Here is a 26,087-nt window from a genome sequence, read left to right as displayed (position 1 = left end):
ATACACGGAGCTGCTGGTGGGTATCTCATCAGCAAGGCTGGATATCCCTGCATAGGTCCGCAGCACTGGTGGAGGGCAGTTTCTCTCTGCCTGTACGTTCCCTTTATGCCTCCACAGCTGCCTGCTTGTAAGCGCTGATAAAAATAGCAAGTCCGTGAAGCTGGCATGGGAGCTCCATGAGGCAGCTTTACCTTGTCACGGAGTAGCGCCATGCAGGCAGGTTTGTGGCCCTGCATCGTGTCTCCGTCCCGACAGGCCACACAGGCCACATTCCCTGAGGAATGGGCACCAGCCGAGCGCTTCCCAACCCCTGCCTGGGGACACCCCATAACTCCTGGCACCCGATTGCGAGTCTGAGGCAAGAAACACTGAATGTCGCTCGGGGGGTGCTGGTGCGTTGCCTTGTTGGATACAAGTCATGTTTTAACGCGTCAGTGCCGAGGCGGGTGGATGTGGTCTGGGCTGCTGTTCGTGTTGAGCTGAATTCTGCAGGTGTGTTTGTGCGGTTTGCGTTCCCTTTATTTGTAACGGATTAAAATCAAATGTCAGCGGCTCGCTCCTCACGATGGACGCGGGGAGGCTCCGGGGGGCGGGAACGGCTGCGGGTGGGGATCGGCCTCTCCCGCCCCGGCTCTGTCCAGGCGGGAGGGCCGGGGGCTCTGCTATCGATTGAGGTCGTCTGGACGGGGCGGCGGCAGCACTACCGTTTCTGCCGTTGGCGCAGGGCTGCCGCCTACCTGCCGCCATCATGTGGAGAGCTGTCGCTGTCGCGTCGGCCCCGGCGCGGGCCCTCTTCAGCGCCCCTCGGCGACCGGCCGTAAGCGTGGCCGTGTCCCCCGCCGCCGCGCTGGCGGACGAGCGGGTGGAGACGCGGGTGGCGGGGCTGGGTCCAGGGCAGCCGGTGACCCTGCGGGCGGTGGCAGCGGATGAGCGCGGATGCCTCTTCCAGTCGTGCGCGCACTACTCGGCCGACGGCAGCGGCGAGGTGCACCTGGGCACGGACGCCTCGCAGGGCGGGGACTACACCGGCGTGGAGCCCATGGGGCTCTTCTGGAGTCTCGCCCCCGCCGGCATGGAGAGGCCTTACCAGCGGCTCGTTCCCCGCAGCACCGGCACCCCGATGAAGGTGGAGATTCTGGTGCACCAGGGCCATAGCCAGCCCGGCGCCTTCCCCGGGCCCGTGGTGGCCAAGGCCGAGGTGGAGAGGTGGTTTACGGCCCCCGGCGTGCGGAGGATCCGGCTGAAGGAGGGAAGAGTAAGGGGCTCTCTCTTCCTGCCGCCGGGTGAGTGCCCGGCCGGAGGGAGACCTTCGTCCTGCGGCTGGCGGGCCCCCGCTGTCTTTGGCCAAAGCAAGGAAAGTCTTTAAAAGAAACACATGCAAAGGGTATCACCCGGGAAATCCGTATTCCATAACAGATCTGAACGCCGCCCTGCAGACATGGCTTTTTTCCTTGAAATCTGACGGAGACGTTTCCGAAGGTTTCTCGGGACGCGGCCCGGCTTTTGTACGGCCACGCTGCCTGGTCCTTACCGGCAGCACCGAGCAGGGCAGGCACGGGCGGATGGCTCTTACGGGACAGAAGCTAAATGAGAGTGAATAGGGGTTGTGAGTGTACAATGTAGCTGCTCTCGGTCTATGTTTTTTCAGTAGGTTTGGTGTTTGCTCTGGACTTGCCAGAATCTGTAACACTGAAAAAAGCTAATACACTTCATTGTGTGAGCCTGTGCTAAATCTCCCAAGGATTTTACCCTGAGCATGATCAAATTGAAAAGGCATTTTTCTTCCGTATGAAACACATGCCAGTAAGCAGAGCAGTGGAAGATTCAAGTAAATACAAGTATTCCTCCTCTGTTACACCAGAGCCAAAGCCAAGTTAATAGTTGAGCTACTTCAGTTGTACTGTGGTATAAAGGCAAAATAGATTTCTGAGCAAGTTCTACCTGTTCTGCTTGTGGGATGGTTGTGCTTTATTGGGTGTGATATTCTGATGGACTGGTAGTGCTGTTGGAAAATGAAACTTTACACTGATGATGGTGTGTGTACACGTAAGTCATGATTTAAACTTCTTGTATTTCCCTGAGTGTCATGCTACTACAACTGCCCTCTCTATTGCCTCTAATTTGTAGCAGCTTGGTTAAGCAAATCCTGTAAATATCACTACAGTTATTAGGGATTTAAGTATTAGGGAATTATCTGCAAACCAATAATCTTTTTATCTGTTTAGATAAGGATCCAAAGTCCATGAAGAGGGAAAAAAAAACCTCCAAACCCAGCAGAGATTGAACTTTGAATTTGGGTTCAAATGTTTAATCAGCATGCTGGGCTTTTCATCACCGAGACATGGCTGTTTTGATATATCGTCCCTTAGAAGATGAGCTGGATTTCTGCTGAGCTCAGTGGGAATCCAGAGATCTGGAAGATGGAACTGCATCTTTCCCTTCAGAAAGTGTAGTGTTGCAATAGCATGGCAAAATCTGGAATCGTTGCTTAAGTGATACTGGTGTCCTTGATGGAGGATCCAGTTACAGCGTTGCTACCACACCTTTCTTTGCTCCTGGAATGGGAAAATGTTAATATTACTCACATAGGAATGTTAAATGTGAACCAGTTTTAGTAAACGTGAGATGACATGAGAGGGCTTACGCTGTACTTTTGATATGAAAGAGGTTTCTCAATTCAGGCATAAGAGTTACAGAAAGGTTTTCTTTGTTTTTAAGCAATAGTAAAGTTGACTAGCCCATTTATTCCTTCTTTTGATGGGCTATGCAGAAACTGTATACTTGGGCATGTGTAGGCACTCAGGAAGGCAGTCCAAGATCCTTGTGTAAGTTAAAGGTTGTCTTCATGAGAGAGAAATACATTCATGCTTGACTGTGTTCCGATCACATGCTTGCTAGAAAGCTTTCCAGGTAGGCATGATAAATAAATGCACACTTTTTTTCCCTAGCCATCTAGGCTGACTGTTGCTAAGTAAAGGTTACTGCTGATCATGGCATTATGATAAATTTATCCAGGCATATTTTCTCTCAAGTAGAATATTGAACTTCTGTGGAAAATTACAGAACTGAAAGAAAAGAAGCCAAAAGCATGTTTAAGGCCTTCTCTGACTTCCTAATGCTTTAAGTTAGGAGATTTCCACCATCTAGTATGTCTTGTCCAAAACTTCCTTTTCTTAAGCACCTTGAAAAGCCAGAGGTCTTGCCTTTGTTGCACATAGGCAATGCCAAAGTTATGCATTCTTGCACAAGCATGTCCTTTTTCTGCCAATATAATTGTAGCAAGCTGGATCCGTGCACATCGGTGGTGACATCTGGTGGCCAGGGGTCTTTCATAGTTCCAAGAGGTAGTAGTATCCTTAGGCTTTTAACTCAAGATCTGCTGGCATGGCATACAGTAATATCACAACACAACCTTGGCTGCAAAGCCATGTTCATTTCAAGTTGTGGTTCTGATTGTTTCTGTAGGTTTGTGGGACTGATTGTATACATGTCTGCACATATTTATCTGTGTATCAGTCATGGACACATAACCATACCCATACAGCTCTCAGTTTTACTCTCTTCACATCTGCAGTAGCAGTTCTGCTGCCAACTGTTACAGTGCTGATGTTGAGATATACTAAGCCCAGTTGATTTCATAGAGTAACAGGTGTCTCTTTCCTGTGCTTTGCTCAATGCACTTTATTCCAGAGTTTGTGAAAGTTTTGTAGGATTTACTTCCAGGGCTCAGTGCTCTTCCCTCATTAGTAATGAGCTTGCACTTTGCTAATTAAGGTATGACTTCTTTGTGGGGAAAAGAGATGATTCAGGGTCTGATTGTTCTGAGGGAGGTAGGTTAAGACCACTGAAAAACGCATTAAAAAAAACCACCCAAGTTTAACTGTTCATGTATTTCTTACAGGAAGGTAAGAAACTGTTCATAGTTTGGAAAAGGCTGAAGTGGGCTACAGCACTGGTTCTCTTATCTCTGCTGTGCAAGTGGAAAAGTAATGAGTATTAATAGAAAATCTCTTAAGCTATCTTTATTTTATTGTTCACTCTTCACCAGATAGTTTTTAGTGTATCGTTTGATAACTTGTCCTCTATACCCCTTCTTTTTAATATAGGGGATGGCCCCTTTCCAGGAGTGATCGACATGTATGGGGATGAAGGAGGTTTGGTTGAATTTAGATCCAGTCTCCTGGCTACCCGTGGCTTTGCTGCTCTTTCTCTGCCGTATTTTGACTTTGAAGATCTGCCTAAGGTCATGAAAGAATTCCAGCTTGAGTACTTTGAGGAGGCAGCTAGATTCCTACAGCGTCACCCCAAGGTGAGTGGAATGAGACACCTCAGGACAAGGGAGGATTCAGCAGTCACGCCCAAGTGGTGGCAGTAGTGTTTTTGGAGTGTCAGTTTCTGCTGGGATGGGTTAGGCCAAATAGTGGCAAAAGTGTAGGTCCTGCATAGGTTGATACACGTATGATTGCAGTGACTTCTAGCACAAGCTGGATATAAATTCATGCTGGAAACTAGATTTCCGATCATTAGAACAGTCAAAAGGAGCGTGACCAGCAGGTCGAAGGAGGTGATCCTGCCCTTCTACTCTGCTCTCGTGAGACCTCACTTGGAGTATTGTGTGCAGTTCTGGTGTGTCTTCAACATAAAAAGGACATGCAGCTGTTGGAACAAGTCCAGAGGAGGGCCACGAGGATGATCAGGGGATTGGAGCATCTCCCGTATGAAGACAGGCTGAGAAAGTTGGGGCTCTTCAACCTGGAGAAGAGAAGGCTGCGTGGAAACCTCATAGCAGCCTTCCAGTACCTGAAGGAGGCCTAGAAGGATGCTGGGGAGGGACTCTTCATTAGGGACTGTAGTGATAGCACAAGGGATAATGGGTTAAAACTTAAACAGGGGAAGTTTAGATTAGGTAAAAGGAGGAAGTTCTTTACTGTAAGGGTGGTGAGGCACTGGAATGGGTTGCCCAAGGAAGTTGTGAATACTCCATCCCTGGTGGTCTTCAAGGCCAGGTTGGACAGACCCTTGGATGACATGGTTGAGTGTGAGGTGTCCCTGCCCATGGCAGGGGAGTTGGAACTTTATGATCTTGAGGTCCTTTCCAACCCTGACTATTCTATGATTCTATGAAGTGCTGGAATAGCGTCTAAACAGGAGCAGTGGTGATAAAGTTTATTTAATTATTTTTTAAAATGGAAGCAATTAGTTTAAGAGAAGATGGTACAAAGCTGCTCAATAGTCAGCAAAGTAATGGATTTGATGGCTTGAGATGTTGTTTTCAAGTATACTTTCTGGGCTAGAAAAGGACAAGACTAAAAATTACTTATCTAATCCTTCAAATGTCATTTGTGAGGTTACTTTTTTTGCCTGAGACATGTATAGCAACAGACTGTGCTTGATTTTCCTGCTGCCTGTTTTGGGAAAAAGAGAAAATAGCATCAAAATAAGCAGTTAGGACTAGGTGAGGTCCAAATGATGGTATTTCTTGTGTCCGTGTTGTTTTATGGGGTTTTTCCAGCTCTTGTTGTTTCTGAAAAACGAGACACTAAACAGAGAGAGGAGCCAGGGTCCAGGCTGTAGCTTTCCAACTGATCACATCAATAAGTAACCTATTTTTTTAAATTTTTTTAATAACACAACTCCAAAGGCATTTAATGGCTAAACCCATTATAATTCACACTTCCTTTATTCCTTTCTTCCCCTCTTCCCCACCCCCTATCTTATCTGAAGGTGAAGGGACCAGGAGTTGGAGTGATTGGGACTGGGAAAGGGGCAGAATTAGCACTGTCCATGATCACCTTCCTGCCTGAAGTAGTGGCTGCGGTCTGTATCTCTGGCTGTAGTTCAAACACAATTGCAGACCTCCATTATGGTGAGATGACTCTGCCTGGACTGCGTTTTGATATGAATAAGGTCAGTGTTTCTGACAATGGAGTATTTGACATTTTTGAAGCTCTGGATGACCCAGCAAATCCTGCCAATTCTCCTTGCACAATCCCTATTGAAAAAGCAGAAGGTCACTTTCTCTTAGTGGTAGGGGAAGATGATCGTATGTGGAAGAGCTCCTTATATGCTGAGCTGGCAATTGGGCGTCTACGCCAGCATGGAAAAGAAAACTTTAAACTCTTGAGTTATCCAGGAGCTGGTCACCGAATTGATCCTCCTTCTACTCCATTTTGTCAGGTAGCTATGGATCGTGTTCTGGGTGTGCCTGTTCTGGGGGGTGGAAAGAGCAAAGCGCATGCCCATGCACAGGAACACTCCTGGGGAAAGATTCAGGAGTTTCTGCGCTTGCATTTGGGATGAACACTTAACCACCTGCAAACTGTGGTAGAACTGCAGAGGACTGAGCTTGAGCCAACAAAATGACCGGTGAATTGGAGGGACTGACTGAGAAAAGCTTTGAAATGTGAAATAACCAAATGACTACTTAGCTACAAGCATAAATCCAAAAAGAAAGGAATTTCTTTGGGCTAGTTTAAGTTATTTTAACTGGGTACACAGAGATGAAGTGAAACAATGATAAATTGACTGCACTGTAGTACAAATTGGACAGCCTGAATTGGTCATGATGTCAAGAAACAAGTACCTGAAGGGAGTAGTAGGTACTTTTTTGCTTGCAGTATTTATGACTCAGAATTTAACAGCTAGCCTACACTCTCAGCAATTACAGACTGCATCACACATCGGAAATGATGGCAATGAATGATAAACTTTGCCATCAAAATGATGAATGATTCTGGCTTTTGGTCTTGAGTAACCTTAGCCCAGAACTCTCACTTTACAGCCATATACACTTTGGAAATGTTCCCTATAGACATGAAGCTGGGGATATCTATCTGTAAGGAGGCTCGTATACCCTGATCTTAGGTAGTGGTCTTCTGGTGACACCACCTGTTTCCAACAAAAACTGTAGTGTGGGAAAACGAAGAGAACTTCTTCTGTCATTCAGGGAGAATGACGGCACTAGCACTGTCTTGGATTAGGGATGTAACCATCTTTTCCTCTTACGTCTTGGACTGGTGTTTGACACTAGGTATTCAAATGCTGTTGGATAGGTTAAAGCATGGTTAAATTAGTTATGCTGTGTGCAGGTCTTAAATATCTCCTCGTTGCTTGTCTCAGACTAATAACACCTGTCATTAAGTTAGGGATTAATTACTTGTGGGACTCATTAGTAATGATGTCAATGGATGCTGATGATTGTTCTTAGGAAGGAAGTGGAGTTGAGAGACAGTAAACCTAGTTAATAGCAGATTTAAGACTGACTGTAAAAAGCTGTCACCTTATGGCAATGATTAACTTATAATGCTTAAAACCACAAACCAACACACTCCTCTGTCCCCATCATCTCTTCCCCCTCCCCCAAAAAAACAAAACAAGCAAACCCAGGATATCTTTTCCATGACTGCCTCAGATTGCTGAGGGTGGAATTTTTAAGCCTAATGAATTTTTTTGGCTAGTGCCTGATTTTTTTCCCCACCATTTAGGCAGAAAGAAGCAACTTACTCACAGCGGTCTTGCTGGAGTGGTGCCAGCATTGAAGGCCTGTTTAAGGAGAGCCTCTGTCACTACAGTTTCTCCTTCCAAGGTCATTTTGTCAGACCAGTTTGAGAGGAAGATACAAAACCTTCATCTGATAAAGGCTTCGAAATGTGAAATAACCAAATGACTACTTGGGTACAAGTGTAAATCCAAAAAGAAAGGGATTTGTAGGAATCCAGGAAGATACAAAACCTTCATCTGTGGTACTCAGTTCTGCTTTGCTCTCAGGGATCTTTTCTCTCCAGTTAACTGTCATTATGCTGCTGTTCAGGTCTCATTAACTTTCTGCAACTCTTATTACTCCTTATTGTTTGATTGAAGTCACATGTTCTCCAGACACCATTGTTGCCAATTGAACAATTTATTCATCCACTTCTTACAAGAGAAGCTCCATCCTGCTCACTCTGCACAAAATGTCTTTATGCCCACTTTCTCCAAAATCCCTCACTGGCTGAAGAGGTGTTTGCAGAGTCCTGGCTGATGCTCGAACCTCCACTAAAACTGGCAGCCCAGGAAGTCCAGAACTGCAGCCTCTGTGACATGCGTGTTAGTTTCACCCATGGTTAGTACCCTGTCTTTTATTCAAGCTGCAGCCATAGAGGATAGGGTTGTCCAATGGTTTCTGTTTGGTCTGCTTCACCAGGTGCATCTTCATAGTTAGAGTGGTGTTATTGTGGTAGAGCAGCACGCCCCCTAACCGTGTTTTGTTATCCACGTGTGACTCCACACTGCAGTCCTACCTCAGCATATCCGTTGCCATGAACAATTGTGAGCTGGAGGTTCAGGAAGTAAATGTTAAGTTGTGAATAAACCGAAAACCAGGTAGCTTGAAAGTCCTCGGACTTTGTTTCTAAAGCACAAGCCTTTAAACTAGTTCGGTGTTAGATGTTGTCAGATATATGCAATTTGAAAGAGAAGTAAAGCACTATATAAAAAAGCAAGAATTTGATGTTATATTTTTGTTTCTGAACAGTTCATTTGTTTTGAAAGTTGAATACTTCTTTTTTTTAAAGGAGGAAAAATAAAAGAGATGTAATTTTACTGTGAAGATCCTTTTGTGAACGGGTCAGGGTGCTCCTGGACAAAGTCACAGAAGGGCCTGTAGAAGGCCTTTTGCACTAGTATGATGTATATTTACAGTGCTACTTGGAGACCAGAGCTACAATGCAGACACTCCATAGGTTCTGTATATGCTGAACCACGTGCCTAGTGCCTGCCTTAGTCAAAGCCACATTATGTTGTGTTGCATTCCTAACCCGGTGCAGCGGCTGTCGCCTTTCCCGGAGGCAGTCGCTGGGATGCCAGGAGGAGCTGGGGGCACTAGGGTACCCGTGGGTTCGGGACAGGGTCTGGCAGGGCTCTGGCTTCGGGGCCCGTGTTACCGGGTACTCCGAGAGCGGGAGGTGTGTCATCCCGGCACCGCCAGGGGGCTCCTGCGGGACTACCATTGGTCCCCCCCACCGCCCTCCAGAAACGTCCCACAATGCCTCGCGGGCCAGCCCCTTTACGGGACTTCCGGGATAGGACGCTCTGTGTGGCGGCGCAGCTCTATGGTCGCCAGGTGCGGCTGGTTCCGTGCTCGCTCCCCCGCCTCGCGGTGTCGCCGGCGCTGCGCATGCGCGGGAGGCTGCCGCTCCATAGCAACCGTTGCGGTAACGGTAGCAGTGGCGATGGTGGGTTCTCTCGGTGCCGCGCTGGCGGGGGGCGGCCGGGCTGGGGCCTGCTCTGGCATGTGGGGTGGGAGTGGAGCTGCTGCCCCGGAGCGGGAGGCGGAAGGGGATGGGGGGGAGCGGCGTCCCCTCAGGGCTGCCCTCGAGCAGCTCCCGCGGCCGGCTGTGGCTTCGCCGCCGTCCCGGTGCAGCCGGAGCGGTAGCGCAGAGCAGAGTCCTCCGGGGCCCCGGCTTTGCCGAGAAAGTGTCGGGCGCCGAGCAACGGGCACGGCATAAGCTGGCCAGGAGATATCCAGCGCTCGGGGCGGTGGCTGAGGCAGGGAGTCTTGCGCTGTTACTGTGCATAGAAATGGGGGATTTCAGGGATAGATCAAAGTAGGGGGGAGTCTGGGGTGCCATCGTGGGGAAACCGTGTAACATGACTTTAGTCTAAATACCTGCAGGAGACTGATCAATGTGCAGGTAGAGGAACCCTGAAAATAGGCTTCTCGGAGGGAGATTTCCCTCAAGTAACCTCCCTTGACAGGAGCTACTGTGATTTATCTACACACATTTTAAGTATGCTTCAAAGCAAGCAAAATCCCTCATACGTTTTCTCCGCATAACCCTCTGTGCTGATCTTCATATTTCCACCAACGGGAGAGACAAGGCAGCAGAGGTCAGGGAAGGAGCTGCTCCTTGTACTCACATGGATCATTAGCTATAAAATCCAGTCTGGAGTTAGACATCAGTTTGAAACAGAAGCAGGCACTGGTCTGTCTTCAATGTGAGTGACCAAGATAATGTACCTGAAGGCAGTAATGGTTAGCTACCATAATTGTGGAAAATGCTGTGATGTGCCTGTCCAAAAACCCCAATTTACTGTAAGCAGGCTGGTTTTGCTGGCACACTGGTACTTGTTAATCAGCACAACTGCCTCAACTGTTGTCTTTTATTGTTGGGTCCAGAGTCCCAGGTGATCTAGAGCTGAGTGACCAGCCCTAAAGCTCTGTGGCCAAGGTGATTGTCTGTGAGATTTTGGGTGGAAGTTAGTTTGTTTAACTCTTACAGTCATTTCTTTGACCTCTGATGACCTGAAAAGCTGCTCCTATCTGCATGTGGTCGTGCCATACTTAAGAACAATAGGGATGCCCAAACTAGAGTCCTCCTGAGTTTGTAAAAGAGAGGCTGTTGATCAGTTTTTGTGAGAGATTGGTCTCTGAAATCTTTTGAATCCAAAAGACATCTTGGAATGTGTTTAATGTTTAGGTTATATCAGAGTTTCTTGATATACTACTGTTTTGAGTATCATTATGTGGTTTTAATGAGACTTGTGTGAGGTAGAAAAGTTGGAGATGGTGATAACAGGAAGTTGGTCAGTGGGTCAGTCCTTAAAAAGCCTTATACAGCAGCTGTGTCCTGAGAAATACATGTTTTCGCATTACATTAATATGACTCGACATAAAATGATTAAAGAAGAACAAATATAAAAAGTCCAGATTGCTCTTGACTATTGGCAAGAGGTACCGTATTTTCCTCAGTGAATCTTGAGAGGCTGTATCATTCTGTTTACCCACAGATTTGCTTTCAGACAGGAAGTTGCTAATGCACAGCAATAGAAAGTGTGGGTGTTTAAGAGCATTAGACCACATTTTTCAGTGCAATAGCTTCTCATGCCGTTGAATTGAATAGAATTGACTTTCACCATCAAAGCTAGCAAGCAGCACCCCAAACCCATGCTCCAGGCTGGGCAGAGAGTGAAATCAGGAAGATAATGTCCTTGCGTGAAACCAATTGGTTGCTTCTGAAAATGCTATCAAGTAATCCAGAAAATAAAATTATGGGGCACTGAGGAGTTCCAGCTGGAGGAAGGTAATACAGGAAAGTGGTGGGAGGGGATAGACAAGCAGGATAGGGAGAGAAGGGAGAGGAAGTAGTGAACAAGGCAACTGAAAATTTGCAATGAATATTCATTTACTTTTTCATCTTTTAGGCAAAAGCAACAACTATCAGAGAAGCTCTAGCCAAATGGGTAAGTTGTAGAAACAGTATCAAGCTGCTTTGCAGTACTCTGTGGCATGGGGTTTGACTATTCAGCTCGTTGTTTAGTACCCTCAGTATTTCAGGGGTTTTTCAGCTATACTTGTATATCTCACAAACTTCACTCCTGCTTTCCTCATAAGGACTAGAATGCCACAACTTGCAGACATTAACATTACCAGAGGTGTGAACTCAGTATTAAAAATGTGCTTTTCCTCCTTCACTCTTTATGCCTTTTCAACTCCATGTTTCCTGGTGAAGATTTATTTTCCATTTGCTCCTCTGTCACATCTCTTAGAGATAATAGGCCCGTGTCAGTGAGTTTCCATTACAGTTAGACATGAAGTGCTGAATTTGCTTTTCTGATCATGTTACTGGGGATGGGTCTAAAACTTCATTTCTGAGGCCATGTGAAAAATTGGATCTGTTGATGTGTTGCATTACGGATGTTTTTCTTCCCTGTGGCATAAGGGTTTACCTATGCCCTACAGTCAAGCTGACATTAGTTAAATCAAAGCAACTTTAACTTTAAACCAAAGCAACTTTAACTTATCGTGTTCTTAAAGAAGTATCTGTTCTGTCTGTGGTTTTTCTGTGCCTTTTTGTGGTTGTTCAGCTGACTTTTCTTCCAGAAGCACGTGGCAGTCGGGATGAAGTTTCCTCCTGCAAGTGCTCACTGCTGGCCACAGTGCATTGGAAGCTCTCTCCCTTTCATGTTTTTGAGGAAAAAAAGAATTAGTTGTTGGTATAAACTGAGTATAAATGCAAATAGATACAGTGTTGTTCTTAGAAAAGAAAATGGAACTTTCACATATATAAAGTGACTTAATTTGAACACATCCACCATACTGTAGCAAAATATCTGACATGCTTATTCGCTAAATGGTTAATTTTGAGTAAAAGTGTTATCACACTAGATTTGGATAGAAACTGTAATACAAGTAAATGCCCAAGCCAACATGCTAATATCTTCTTTTTTTTATTTATTTAGTTGCCCAAAGTATTTTGGGTGCATAAGAAAGACAATAATGTTGTCGAAACCTTCTCTTGTGCTCTGAGATTCTTGAAAGACTTCTGGGATGCAATGTATTTCATTGCAAAGTAGCCATATAAACCAGGCCAGAGCTCAGCTTTGGCTTTTCAGTAGCTGCATGAAAGTGGATGAGAAAACAAGAGCCCTTGTTTTGAAAGCACTGGGTAGATTTCTCCTTTGTTAATGGACCTCCAGTCCTCCCACTGAACACTGGACAAAATGCTCCCTTTGTGCTGTCAGGGAGGCAGCTGTCAAAACTGGTGGCACTACCTCAGGCGATACTTGTTCCAAGTGTTGAGTCAATAATTACTATTGCTTCAGAATTTTAAAAGATTTAATAGACTATAGTTTTTAATAAACCCAAATGCTGAAGTGTTATGGTGGGTTTTTTCTGAAGCTCTGAACTTTATAAAGTATTTAGTTTAGAAAGTTATTAACCTAGGTTATAAGTAGGAAATCTGTCTTTTGGTGTATTCTCCAAAGTGTGAAATCCACTCTTTAATGGCTAAGTAGAAATATATTTTTTTATTTCTGATTCTTAACTCTGTGAGTCTGTTGAGGTTCTCCCCCAAAATGCACTCCCCTATGTTCAGTTTGGCTGTGAGTTAGGTCTGAGTTCTGAGTTTCTGAGTGATTTTTCTGTCAAAGCTTTTAAGAATCTGTGCTACAGATCAGCCCTTGCCAAGGCTCCTGTGTGTCCATCTCCATGGGAGTACCATTATTCCCAGTTTTAGATCTCCATCTATTCCTCATTTCTTTACAGCTTAGGACCCCTTAATTAAAGTGCTCCAGCATAACACAGCTTTCAAAAAGAAGCATGTGTAATGTGCAAGTTCTTTTCATATCTTGAAAAGAAGCTGCCTGCCCCTTTTATGCTATGCCAGCAGGAATCTTGATAAATGGTATTCAAAATGCTTTCTCTTTCCAGTAATATCTTTTAGTACTATATTGGCATTATTTCTATAGTAATTACTTTTACAGTAAGTTTTTAGTATAGTAATTTTTAGTAATTACATGTAGCACTGAGCCTCTTCTTTGCATTCTCTCTTCTTTAGGAAGAAAAAAATGGCCAGAAGGCTTCAGAGGCAAAGGAGGTGAAGCTGTATGGTCAGATTCCTCCTGTAGAGAAGATGGATGAATCTCTCTCCATGCTTGTTAACTGCGAGTAAGATCAGTTAAAAACAAATTGGAAACCAAATATTCTCTTCTCTTTATATGAATTTTCCATTTTTTTCTGATGTCGACTGTGCAAATATGTATTTACTATATTTAAGTGTAGCCTTCAAAGAAGCAGCTCTCTCCTTTATTTCCTCAGCTGAGCTTGTCTTTCCACATACACAAAAAGTTCCTTTTTTTAATTAGAGATCCCTGTCTATAAGTTAAGGTAGATTCTGTATTGATATTTTTTTTCCCAGAAGCATTACATACTATTTATCAGCATATAAGTATAGGTCCATGTTTGGAGTCTTATCAGCTAACTGGCACATTGATGATTCATTCCAAAATTTATGCAGAAAGAAAGGAGACTTCAGCAGGACTTCCAAAAAGAGATTAGAGACAGTTCAGAAATACACAGCCATGCGTTTGGTAAGGTCAGGTGCACAGATAATCCAGTATGTCATGTAAGTAACTACTTTCCCAGAAGCTTGGAAATAAAGTTGCAAAAGTCTTGATGGTTTCAAGATCCTTTGAATCTGTTCACACATCTGGTTAGTTCACCATCTAATGAGATAATAATAGACAATTATTTCTAATGCAGTGGTGTTTGGACATGGAACTCTGTTGATACAGTGATCCCTTGTATATTGTGAGTTGATTATTCTTGCTTTTAAAGGAAACTATCGCTGTCTACAAATTGCATTGAAAGGATCGCCAACCTGAGCAACCTAAGTAAGTGACAAGCCAGTGATTCATTATGTTTGTTTTCTAATTGCTTGGATAGGACATACACCATGACTTGTTATATGTGTCCAGTTTTATACCTATTCTTCTCCTGTTTTGTTCCTTCCTCTTAGAAAATTACAAGTGATCTTTAACATTACCAGTCTTACTTGGGAATGCATGTTAAGCAGTAAAGACGTGTTAAAGCATGTATCCCTGCCCTAGCCTTGGCAGTTGTCTCACTGTGCAGGTGATACAACTGAGGGAGAACCTAACAGATTCATAGAGTTAAGAATCAGAAAAAAAAAAATAGCATTTCTGATTAGCCATTAAAAAGGAGTGGATTTCACACTTCAGAGAATACAGAAAACAAATTTCCTATTTACAACCTAGGTTGATAACTTTCTAGATTAAATACTTTATAAAGTTCAGACAACAACAAAATCTGTTCAGAAAGTGCCTTTGTACCCCCCAGTGGGGCTAGTTGTGATGCTCAGCATCTAATCAGTTCTAAAGTGATTTACTGACCAATTTCTGTACTCATGATAGAGATGTTTTTCAATTCAACAACTCTGGAATTGTGGTATTGGTTGGAATGAGGTTGCAGTATTGTAAGCTTGGATGGAAGAATGTCATTCTACTTTGCAGAGGATCAGATATACTTGGTTTGATTTTGTTCATACTTGAAAGGATTGTGCCATCTGTTCTGTGGAACTGAACTTTTATTTCTTGGGCAGCTGGCTATGAAACCTTGAAATTTGCTGGGTTATTGAGTCAAGCAAACTAGAACCACATGGTCCATCTCTTAAAGGTATAGAATATGGAGAACTTACTGTCTCTTTTGGCTTCAGTGAAAGAGAGAGAAAGCAGCACTGAGCCGTGAAAAACAAGCCACTAGTTATTGCATAATTGCCTTTGCTTAATGCAGAGAGGAAGATGAGGAATCTTTTTAAGTGTCTACACTGTTTTCAGACAGAAAAGATTGCTATTGCTATGTGTATCTGGTATTATGTTGAGTAGATAATCATAGAATGGTTACAGTTGGAAAGGACCATAAAATCTTCTGTTTCCAACCCCCCCTGCCATGGGCAGGGACACCTCACAGAAGACTATGTTGCCCAAGGCTCTGTCCAGGCTTGCCTTGAACACTGCCAGGGATGGAGCGTTTACCACCACTTTGGGCAACCTGTGCCAGTGCCTCACGACCCTCACAGTAAAGAGGTTCTTCCTTATATCTTAGGTGAACTTCCCCTGTTTAAGTTTAAACCCATTACCCCTTGTCCTGTCCCTGATGAAGAGTCCCTCCAGCATCTGCACAAATGATCACACTCGTGTATCCATACATGTGAATAATAATGTTTCAGATGAAAGCAGTAAGTGTTAGTTCTGTGTTTTAGAGAGTGTAAATGTTACATGAGGGAGATCTTTCTTTCTCTAAAATATAAAATATCTCGGAACAAGAGTAATAAAAACCAGTGACAGCAGTTGGAAACAATTTTAAGGCATCGCTTTTTAAGCAGTCTTTCATTTTTGTAGTTGTAAGGGTCCTTTCATTTCTTACAAATTTCAGAAGCTAGTGCAAATATATAGTTTATAAATGTGAGTTCCAGAGAGAATAGCTAGCTAGAACAAAAGGCCATCTCCCAGCACCCGTGGATGGGGATCCTTAGGGATATATTCTGGAGAATATTAGCTATAGTAGGCTAACTGATTAAAGTAGACTTACTGGTTATTATTATTCATTTTTTGAGCATGGTCATGTATTAAGCTATTGTGTTTCAAACCGAAAAGAATTGTGAATCAACTTTTTAATGACAGCTAATGTTCCTGTTTTAGAATATTTGCCAGGTGTGGTTTTATCAGGTGTGGTTTCATCCCTGCTTTTCTTGAGACAGAGCATACAACTATCTGTTCTATCAGCCTGGTATCTCTGTCTGTAGCAGGCTGTAGCCAGTGCATGTGCTGTATGGACTATCTGTTGCTACTTGGCTGATACTTTCATCAGCCTTGTTGTAAACCATTGTGCCATTCATTTTCAATCATTATTCATACAAGAGCAAAACAAGATTATTAAGTATTTCATCCTTAATGCAGTTACAAAGAAGTGTTAGAACATTAAAGAAAGGTATAGATCCAGAGTTAACCCAGCTGCATGCTGTGCCTCAGTTTGCTTATTTACAGCTGCAAGAAAGCTTGTGAGAAGAATGAACATGAGCTATACAAAAATACTGCTATTTTGTGTTAGCTTTGAGTTAGACTAGTACTACACTAAACCCCAGCAAGAACAGCTCACTTGGAAAGGAGTTTTATCTGGGTGCTAGAACAAATTGAAAAGCATCTCATCAGACTTCTCTAAGGTAGCTTTGTATGCTGCCTTCATTACAGAAATTGAATCTGCTGCCTTAAAATAAGATTAGAACAACTTTTGCCTGGAGAAGATGGAGTATGAACTATGTAGCATCAAAACTGACAAGTTAGCAGCTAGAGTTCAGGTGCAAGGTGAAATAATAATTTTTATTTAGTATTTATCTGGGCTGAATTTCAACTAAGTAACCTACACATGAACAGCTTTGTATTTGTGAGCATGTTTCTGAGCTGTTCACTGCATCTGCTCCTGATGATCTGTGTAGGTCAGGAGGTTTTGTTTCTGTTATGTCATTCTTTCTTAAGACAAGCTGTTCAGAGTGCAGTTTGTTTGTAAGTAAAATATGGCATCTTATATTTAAAAATGCCTTCACATTTATTGACAAAACCCTTTCTTTTATCTGTTACAGAAAATCTGAGGATTCTGTCTTTGGGAAGAAATAACATAAAGAACTTGAATGGATTGGTATGCGCTTCTTAGTATCAGTTCTTCAGTAACGATGGAGTGCTGTCTAGAAAGGGGGATAATTCCCTTATGCTCAAAAATGTCTTTGCTGAATTTACATTATTGCCTAACTATTTATTTTTTCATTTTCTATGATCTGTTCACCCTTTTATATCATTGCGTCTGAATTTTCAGATGGTCTCTTTTTTTTTTTTGTTCAAACATTTCTAATGTTTGAAGATTCTTCAGGGCTAATTTGCTACATGAAAGGGTTTTAGAAAGAGAGGTTTAATTGTCTTTGGTAAAGATGAGCCCAACTTTTATTGGAAAACTGCTGTTTTATCTGTAAAGCCCTCTGAATCCACTGACTTTACATGAAAGTAATTCCTGCAGACTTTTTGCGTGAGGAATTTTCTAGCTGAAGGTACTCAGGCTATGCTTCCTTACTACAAGTATTGCCAGTCCTATGAACACACACTTGACAAAAGTCCTATTTATGTTAACTGGCACCTGGAGCAATATGGCTTTCAGGGAAAAGATGGTGGGAGGACTAAGTCTACCAGGTAGGGAAAAAAATGTTGAGGAAAATACTGGGTCATTTTTGTTACAACTGAATTAAGGGCAGAAGAACTTTTTAATTTTTTTTTTTTCAATCAACATTTTTTTTAATGACTACAGAAATTATTTACTTCCTCAAGAGACACCGTATGTTTCTCCCACAGAATGTTTCTCTTCAAAGCTATTCCCACCTTTAGAGATGCCGTATCTCTGAAGTGTGAAATGCAGAGTCAACGTCTAATGGCTGGTTTAAAAAAACCCTCTCTTTTGAGAGAATTATGAAAGCAACTTATGGCCAACAGGTACAAACATAAATGCACCTGAAATGAATCACTCATATTGTGTAAAACCCCTTCTCAATCAGTTGTCGAATGGCATTCACTTCATGTATACTTGCAGTGCACCAGCAGCCAAATTTGTCTCCTCTGCCCCTATGCCTTAAGAACAACTGCTCCAGGCAGCTATTCCTTGTCTTATTCTAATATTGTGATTTCTGTCCTCCTAAATCTATTTCAGATCCTTTGCTCTTAATTCCCATGAGTATTTGTCGTGCATAATTAGGGACCTGCTTAAAAGGAAACGAGGACCAATGTATCTTAACATTTTCTCACATGTGGTGACCTGTGGGGGGGACGGTGAAGAGAGAATCTGAAGAATAAGGAAAATATTCTTCCACTTCCCTGAGTAGTCCTGTCATTTCCCAGGAGGCAGTTAGAGAGACTTTAGAGGAGCTGTGGATCTCATACAACTTCATCGAGAAACTGAGGGGTATCCATGTAATGAAGAAGCTGAAGGTTCTTTATATGTCAAATAATTTGGTGAAAGACTGGGGTAAGCCACACCTCTGTTCTGTTATTTCTGTTGCAGTATGGTGAATGCATGAGTTAAGTCACCAAGTAAAAAGTAGTTCTGTGTGTTGCAGGGCTTAGTCTCTCTTGATAAGCCTGCAGACATGCTCAGAATCCCTAAATATCCACTCATGCAAGACAATAAAAATAGTTAGCATCTTGAATTTCAGTTCTATGCCCAATGGAGTCTGTTCTTAAAATCATCTTTCTTGGACTTCTTTTAAAATGCAAACCTGTTCTTTAAACTGATACCAGTTCAAGCCCAAGCAATCTCTCTTGTGTTGTATCACATTATTTATGTTTGCACTGAGCTTGAAAGGACTGTGTGGTGCAGGTGTACCTTCTGTGTTCCACAACCTGGTTGGTATTTTCACCTTTGTGGTTGCAGCAGAGTTTGTGAGACTGGCAGAGCTGCCATTACTAGAGGACCTGGTGTTTGTAGGCAATCCACTACAACAGAAATTCTCCTCTGATCAGAACAGTTGGATTGAAGAAGCAACCAAAAGGGTACCCAAGCTGAAAAAGCTGGATGGTGAGTTTGGGGCATGAGGCAATTGGTGTAAGTTAATAGCTTCATTTAAAGACAGCCACAGGGAAATGAATCATAACCTCAGAAATTCATCTGTGTGCCTATGTAATTAATATTCCTCCCTTCTCTCTTTATAATTAATCAGAAGTTGTTACTCAGATCCTTCCTGCAGGATCTTCCGAGAATGTCTGATGGATTTTGGAGTGTTAAATCCAAGTGGTTCTGTAGTTGGGCTTTTCTCTTGAAGTTAGCCAGTCGAATAGTTTTAGCGTATAGCTAAAAGGGAACTGAAAGATTTAGCACTAAGTTAAGTTCACAAGACTTTTATCCGCCAAATTGAGTTACAGTTTTCCTAGCAAATTTGATTTAGTTTTCCCAACAAAAGAGTGTGACATGGGGGAATGGGGATGGACAGCATGTTTTGCTTCTGGTGCAGAGGCAAGTTTTCAGTACTTCATGCAAGTTTCCTAAGTGCCTGAGTATGTCCCTTGACACTGCAGTACGCCTCGACTTGTGAGCTCTGCTTTTGAAGTCACTGATGTGAAAATGTATTAAAGCACGTCCTGATTTGTGACTAAAAGTGTTATGATTTTAAAATCAGGTTTTCAGTATGTTAATTTCTGTTAATGGAGATATTAGTGCTTCACTGTTATCCCCTGTTTGCTAAAGCAGCAAAGAGGAGAGCAGGACTGGTAACACTAATACAGAGTCAGAGCAGCAGCAGGGAATGTACAAGTGTAGGGATGGCGAAAAGGGGACAGCCTCATTACAGGGAGCAATAGCTGGGAAATGGAAGTCAGATCAACTGAAGTCATAAGTATTAGGAAGTGGAAGGCTGGTGAGAAAAGTGTACTGCTGTGAAGGATGGCCCTCAGTAGTCTGTTTGCTGTTGTATTAGGAAACATTCTGAAACAATGGAATAGGGCGAATATCTGTATGTGCAAAGACTAACCTTCTCAGTGTAAGTTTAGACCCTTTGCTCCTTAAGCATTCTTGCAGCCTGGAGCAAAGAACCGCTCGGAATTAGGCACATACATTTCCTATGCAATGTAGAAAAAGAGTGACATTTAAGAATGGAAACCTCAAAAACTAGAATGTTGAGCAAAACAGATGTCAGAAATGCTGCAACTGGCCATAAGGTTCTTGCTGTTACACTGTCCCAGGATCCTGCTATGCCTGTGTACTATGTGTTAGATGACTAATAAAGGGACCTCAGTGTCATTGAAATGGTTGAATATGTTCTGGACAAAAATAAGCACTGAAGGTCTCTTTCAACAGGAAGGCATCTCTTCTGTTAGTTCCTGTTAGATTTTTTAAGTATGCAAGGGGTGAATATAGACTGTAACACTACTGTGTAACACAGCTTTATTGCATGATATCCAAGCTATCCCTAAGAGATGTGACCATATTGCTTCCTGGATTCACATCAATATAATTGTATTCTGTGGTCTGGACATCCTAGTCTGGTATCAGCGAGGAGGTATCCCATAATAAAACTTGATCATGTATGTTGTGGAAGTAGCAGCACAAAGTAAGGGCCCAGCAACAGAAGGGTGATGTGCTAGTTGGTTGATAGCAGTTGAACCAACATGGTGCATCTCCCAGACACCAAGTTAGGCTGATTTGTGCAGGTTCTGCTTTGGTATCTTTTTTATTCCCTGTTACCTGAGAAGAGTTGGAAAAACATTCAACAGGAGACCTGTTGAAGGCTTTTCTCATTAAGAGCAGTTCAGGTATGCAGAAGTTCACATCCTCTTTCTGCCAGCCTGATTTTTTCCAACAGTCCAGATAAGCTTTCAGGCATATCAGTATTAACTGTATCTTTTTATGCATAATCTATCCGTAAATATTTTCAAATTTTCTTTTCCCTCGTAGGTGTCGTACTTATTAAAGGAGAAGAAGATGAAGAAGGAGCAAACTGATGACACTTCTTGTTGGGTATTTAAAGTAACTCCAGATAGCTCAGCACATAGAACTTTTGATATGAAATGTTTGTTTTGAAGAGAATCTTTGGGCAATTTCGAAAAGACCAGTTTTTCTCCACAGTTTCTCACCCAAAGAGTTAGTTACCAAAATTTGGGCACACCAGTTTTGTCAAGTTTTTGACACCTTCGGTAGAGACCAGTGGAGCCGAGTTCATCTGCTGTTTGGCTAGCGGGAGACCTTTACCTAAACTAACACATAGCTGGTTTTAATCCCTGATAAGTGATGCTTGTTGTTGTAATAGAACCATTTTAGCTTGTTAGGTGCACCTGGCCAACATTATCATTGGAAAAACCAAGGCCAAAAGAATAATGTTGCAGTTTAGAGGCACAATACAGGCTTTGTTGTGTTTACTTTTGCCATGGGAATCTCTCAGTATTTTAAATATGCGAGTTTTCTGTTTCGTCCCCTTCAGTGTTACACCAAACAGGCCCTGCAGCTGTGGACCTGTGCACAAGAAAGTGTTGGTCTGATGATTGCTTGTTATAGGCCTTAAGATCTGAATTGAGCTTCTTGCATTGAAACTCAACTGCATTGCTTAGAAGGCCATGTAAAACTTAAATGTTTATTTATTTTAAAGAGGCAATGGGAATTCTTTGCATAGTTTCAGTGAGACTAAAATATTTGCTAGCTTGCTTTGTTTTGTCGCTTACCAAGAACTTTAGATTGGAATATGTGACCTATTAACCTACAGCTGGCTCCTAGGTTTGGCTTGGGTCACTGGTGGACATTATCCTTCTCAGCTCCTGAATCTTCCTATAACTAAGTAGGCTGATTAAAATACAGAAACAGAGAACAAAAGATCTGGGCTTGAGGACAGAAAATTTTGGGTTTGGGATACTGATTTGTTATGAAAGCACAGATGTAAGCAGTGAGAGAAAATGTATGTAGTTAGTGGGGAAGGTGAGATGAGATGGAAAGTGAGCATTTCTAAGTGAACGGTGTGAAGTAGAAGGCTACAAGACAATCTCAGTTTATCAATATATAGTTATTCTGTGACTGTTAGAGGAATTCTGAAGCATTCCAACTTTAATAGGCAATTGCTGATAAGGCTTGCGTTTGATTTAGATCCATTACTTAAAAAAGGTCAGGAGTGCAATGGCATTCTTCACCTAGCACAAACTCGTTCCAGGCAGCTATTTGCTTGGCCAGAAAACAGTTTCTTAGTTAACTTGCTCACTGGATTTATCTTGCAAACCACTTCATATTCCTATGTAATTTCTTACAGAATTATTCTCCTAGATCATTAGTAAAGGCCCCACTGAAACACGATGGGAGGGACTGTACATAGTCAATAGCCATTTCATGTTGTCATCTTTTAAAAACTAAGCTATTCAGTTCACTTGCACCCAACTGCTTCTGGCAAAGCACATGGTTTGGCAGTACAGAGCCTGGGGCACGCTCAGCCCCTGCTAACCCCATCTACTGTGGTGGAGCAACATGGATTGGCCTCTGCCCTTGGCGACTATAGTTAAAGCATGGTTAACATGAGTGTCCTGGGTTCAGTAGTAGGAGTCATTTTTCTCCTTCTTAGTAGCTGGTGCAGTGCTGTGTTTTTGACTTTCAGCCTGGGAACAGTGCTGATAGCACAGATGTTTTTAGTTGCTGCTCAGTAATGTTTAGTCTGACCAAGGACTTTCTGAGTCTCATGCTCTGACAGGGAGGACTGGAAGCCGGGAGGAAGCAGAGACAGGACACCTGACCCAAACTAGCCAAAGAGGTATTCCACAGCACGTCATGCCCAGTATATAAACTGGGGGCAGTTACCCAAAAGGGCCAGATCACTACTCGGGTCGGGCTGGGTATTGGTCAGCGGGTGGTGAGCGGTTGTATTCTCTTCCCTTGTTATTTCCCTTATCATTACTATTATTGGTGGTAGCAGCAGTGATTTGTGTTATACCTTAGTTACTAAACTGTTCTTATCTCAACCTGTGGGAGTTACATTCTTTCAATTTTCCTCCCATCCCTCAGGGAGCTGGGAGAGGAAGGGGGAGAGTGAGTGACCGGCTTTATGTTTCTGGGTTGCTGGCCGAGCTTAAACCACGACAGTGAGCCAGAGCTTGAGTGGAGTAAAACTTGACTTCTGAGTACTACCAACAAATGGAAACACCAAATTCATCCACATGTTTGGAGACATTTTCAGAATAGACCATGCAATGCTCTTGTCCTAGGGCTTGGCTACGAAGAAAAGTGTTTAAATCTCTGTAGCTGGTGTCTCCTAGAATAGTGTCTGTAGGTGTGGTACTCATGGCTGGGTTAGAGAAAGGGAAGTATGAGCACACAGTCTAACACCTAGTAATCCTGCTGGTTGCTTTCATAATACCTAAACACAGTCTAAGTCTGTACATTTCTGAAGGTAGTGTTAGATACAGCAGATGCTCTATGCTTTGGCTATTTTGGGAGCAGAATAGAAACTGAGTGTTCTGACTGTGTGGTGGTGATTGGAACAAAACACAGCACCATTGGCAGGACGTGAGAGGTAAGAGCTCTTCCTGGCTCTTGGAAGTGACCAATGCAGGTGATGCGTATGAGAACGAGGCAATGAACCACTGAAGTTGGTGGTGGAGTGGGGTGTATTTGTATTTGCACCAGCTCTTTTCACAGATTGAACAGCACAAATTCTGTAGCTCTTTCTTGGGGTCTGCATTATAAATACCATCAAAAAAGAAAAAGCAAAATCATTACTGAAGGGACAGAGCATCCAGTCTCAGCACAACTGTAATAGCAGTAAAGGAACTCTTGCAGTGTAAGATTTCCCTCACCTTTCTCCCTTTGTGTTGTGATAAATTAGCATAAATTTAAACCCCTTCTAATAGAAACTTTATGTCAATCTCAATGAAACAAACATACAGTAAAAAAGAATAAAACTGTAGCTCTTAATTCCCAGGAGGTGCTTCAGTTCAAAGCTGGGTGGAAGGTTCAGCTTAATGTTGCTTTACCTGATGAATCACAATTCCTCTCAAGGAAAAAAACAGAAAAATCACACACCCCACCTGAACTTTTTCTCCCCCAAAATTAATAAAGTTTTCCTAAATTTTAAAATTTGCACTTTAAAGTTCTGCACTGGATGTGGTGGAAGACAGCGGTGGTAGAATTAAAGCAGCTGATTCATATATTGATGGTGCTACACCATGTCATGTATAAGCTAACTTGAACCTTAGCCTGCATGCCAGTTGGGAGCAACTGAGTTAAATGGTGAAAGGCTTCTCTTTCTGTATCACTCTCTGCTCTTCCCTATCACACCACATCCAGTGAGGTAGTAAGCACATTATTCTTCATGGATGAGAAGAGCACCCATCTAAAACTTGCAAGCCATGTGGAATTCTGCTTTTCCCAGTGACGTTATGGAGGATGAGCATCCACTTTATTCCTTAGAGAAATACCCTAAAATTAAATTAGTGATAGGAAATAGCTAGGGTTTTTTACCTGTTTGCTAGCACACTGACCTCTCTTCAAAGAGCTTACATAGGCAGTGATTATATATTGACAGCTGCTGAGGAAGTATGAGAAGAGACCTGAGAACCAGCAGATGACTCGGGTTACACTAGAAGTAGACCAGAAAACCCTTCAAGCAAGAGAGCACTTCTAACATCCCCTTGGGCTATCTTTTGTATACAGTAATTTTGTAGTATGATGAAGCTGTTAAACTTGCTGTTTTTAAATTATATAGGCCTATGTTTATAAATGTTATTCTGTGAAACTTGTTTAAAAATAATATAACGTTATTTTATACAAACCTGTTTAGCTGTTGTGTAATTAAATAGTTCAGCTTGCGGAGAGCATTCAGAAATTGAAGTTTTTTCTCATTAAACTTTCCTAGCTGCTCAGGGAGCAATGTATTTATAGTATGAGAATATGTAAATGCTGTTCCTATTGCCTCTATATTTTAGAATAGAAAATAACTTAAGTCTTTTAAAGTGCTGATATATTGTGATTGTTGTCATCTGAGACATAAGTATTTTTCCATCTTCTAAGATGCTTTTTGTCAGACTTTGTTCTTAGGTCCTAAGAGAAAAGTGTACTACTGCTATATAGGGAAAAAATCCAAATAAGTTAAATAAATGGCTAGACTTTCCTCAGTACAAGATTACTTTTAAGTTTTGTTAACAGTAACATACTATCAGCTCCATTAAACCTGGACAAGAGAAGGCTGACTCATTAATAAACTTCTGTAATAGAAACTTTGCCCTTCCACAGGCAGTCTCACTGAAACCTAATTTCAAATCTCCAATATAAAGAAAAAACCCCACACTCCCAAGCAGTTGTTCTCAGTAATGCCAGGAATGGCCTCCTGCAGTGACAGTTGTAATGCCATTAAAAAACCAAACAGGGAATCACTGCAGAATTCCTCACAATGCCACTAACTCAAAAGCTTATTAATCACTAAAATGCTTTATAATGTCTCAGTAGTTGAAGTAACTTCTAGAAGCTTGGGCTTGTATCCACCAGTTAAAAAAAGATGAAAAGCAAAATGTCCAAAACTTCTGACTTTTTTTGATCATCCAAAGTTTGTTTGCATGGCTTCCCACTTCTAGTACAAAGTAGTCAACCTTCAGCACCTTTGCCAGTTGGCTTTGACAGGGAGGCAAATACATTATTTAAAGCCTTAAACAAAGTCTTGGTCTGCTACCTGAGGGGGAGGCTTTGATGTTCCCTCTCCCTTTGCTCACCAAGCAAAATACCACTTAGTGCTCCAAGTGTTACTGCCAATCAACAGCCAAATCAACAGGAGTAAATCAAAGCAAAGGCTTCTGCACCGAGTTGAAACAAAGAGCAGTTTAATTAGCCCAAGCCTTCTCCTGCCAGCTTTGCCAGGAACATGGAAAACACACCAGCATAAATTAACAACTCAAAAGAAAACAGGTGTGCTACCTGGAATTCTGACTGAAATCCACCAGGAGCCCATGCACATTCCTACCACCTGCTTTATGTAGAGAAGCATTTGCAGCTTTTAAAGACCTCATGCCCATAGGTGGGAGAAGCACCTGTGTAGCCTACTTCACCAAAACCAGGTAGATATCTACCAAAACAGAAGGAACTTTTGTTTGGAGGATGGCTGGAAGCATGTTCATATTTAAAAACCATAGCAAGAGATCCAGCTACTGCCAGAGGAAACATGATTAGTGCTGTATAAAAACTTCTTAGAGTCAGGTAACAGACAAATACCTTTTAAGACAGCACTTATTGAAACACTTTTTAAACTCTAGCATTAAAAAAT

General features: G+C 42.5%; 1 protein-coding gene across 4 annotated transcripts; it reads left to right on the top strand.

Moving 5' to 3' along the window:
- Positions 1-628: 628 nt before the first annotated feature.
- DNAL1 (dynein axonemal light chain 1) lies at positions 629-25,050 on the top strand. Of its 4 annotated transcripts, none has more exons than XM_065685334.1 (10): positions 629-1,283; positions 4,107-4,309; positions 5,725-5,907; positions 11,182-11,220; positions 13,317-13,426; positions 14,096-14,151; positions 16,917-16,972; positions 18,214-18,340; positions 18,749-18,889; positions 20,762-25,050. In XM_065685334.1, the coding sequence occupies exons 1-10, from the start codon at positions 749-751 to the stop codon at positions 20,806-20,808; spliced, it is 1,497 nt and encodes a 498-aa protein (XP_065541406.1). In that variant the 5' UTR covers positions 629-748; the 3' UTR covers positions 20,809-25,050. The 4 variants fall into 4 exon arrangements, with proteins under 4 accessions (XP_065541406.1, XP_065541407.1, XP_065541405.1 ...); XM_065685333.1 differs by having other exon boundaries at positions 630-1,283; positions 18,746-18,889; XM_065685335.1 differs by lacking the exon at positions 5,725-5,907 and having other exon boundaries at positions 18,746-18,889.
- Positions 25,051-26,087: the final 1,037 nt, after the last annotated feature.

The sequence above is a fragment of the Lathamus discolor genome, chromosome 6, assembly GCF_037157495.1.
Source record: "Lathamus discolor isolate bLatDis1 chromosome 6, bLatDis1.hap1, whole genome shotgun sequence".
In the NCBI taxonomy this organism is placed as follows: Eukaryota; Metazoa; Chordata; class Aves; order Psittaciformes; family Psittacidae; genus Lathamus; species Lathamus discolor.
This window is presented reverse-complemented; position numbering and strand designations above follow the sequence as displayed.

What these genes read in the sequence shown, in the direction of transcription:
- DNAL1 (XM_065685333.1), top strand. Translation starts at nt 749, where the DNA reads ATGTGGAGAGCTGTCGCTGTCGCGTCGGCCCCGGCGCGGGCCCTCTTC. An exon ending in TAAAGAACTTGAATGGATTG is followed by an intron (nt 16,973 to 18,213) that starts GTATGCGCTTCT and finishes GTCATTTCCCAG; the next exon opens with GAGGCAGTTAGAGAGACTTT. An exon ending in CAAGCTGAAAAAGCTGGATG is followed by an intron (nt 18,890 to 20,761) that starts GTGAGTTTGGGG and finishes TTTCCCTCGTAG; the next exon opens with GTGTCGTACTTATTAAAGGA.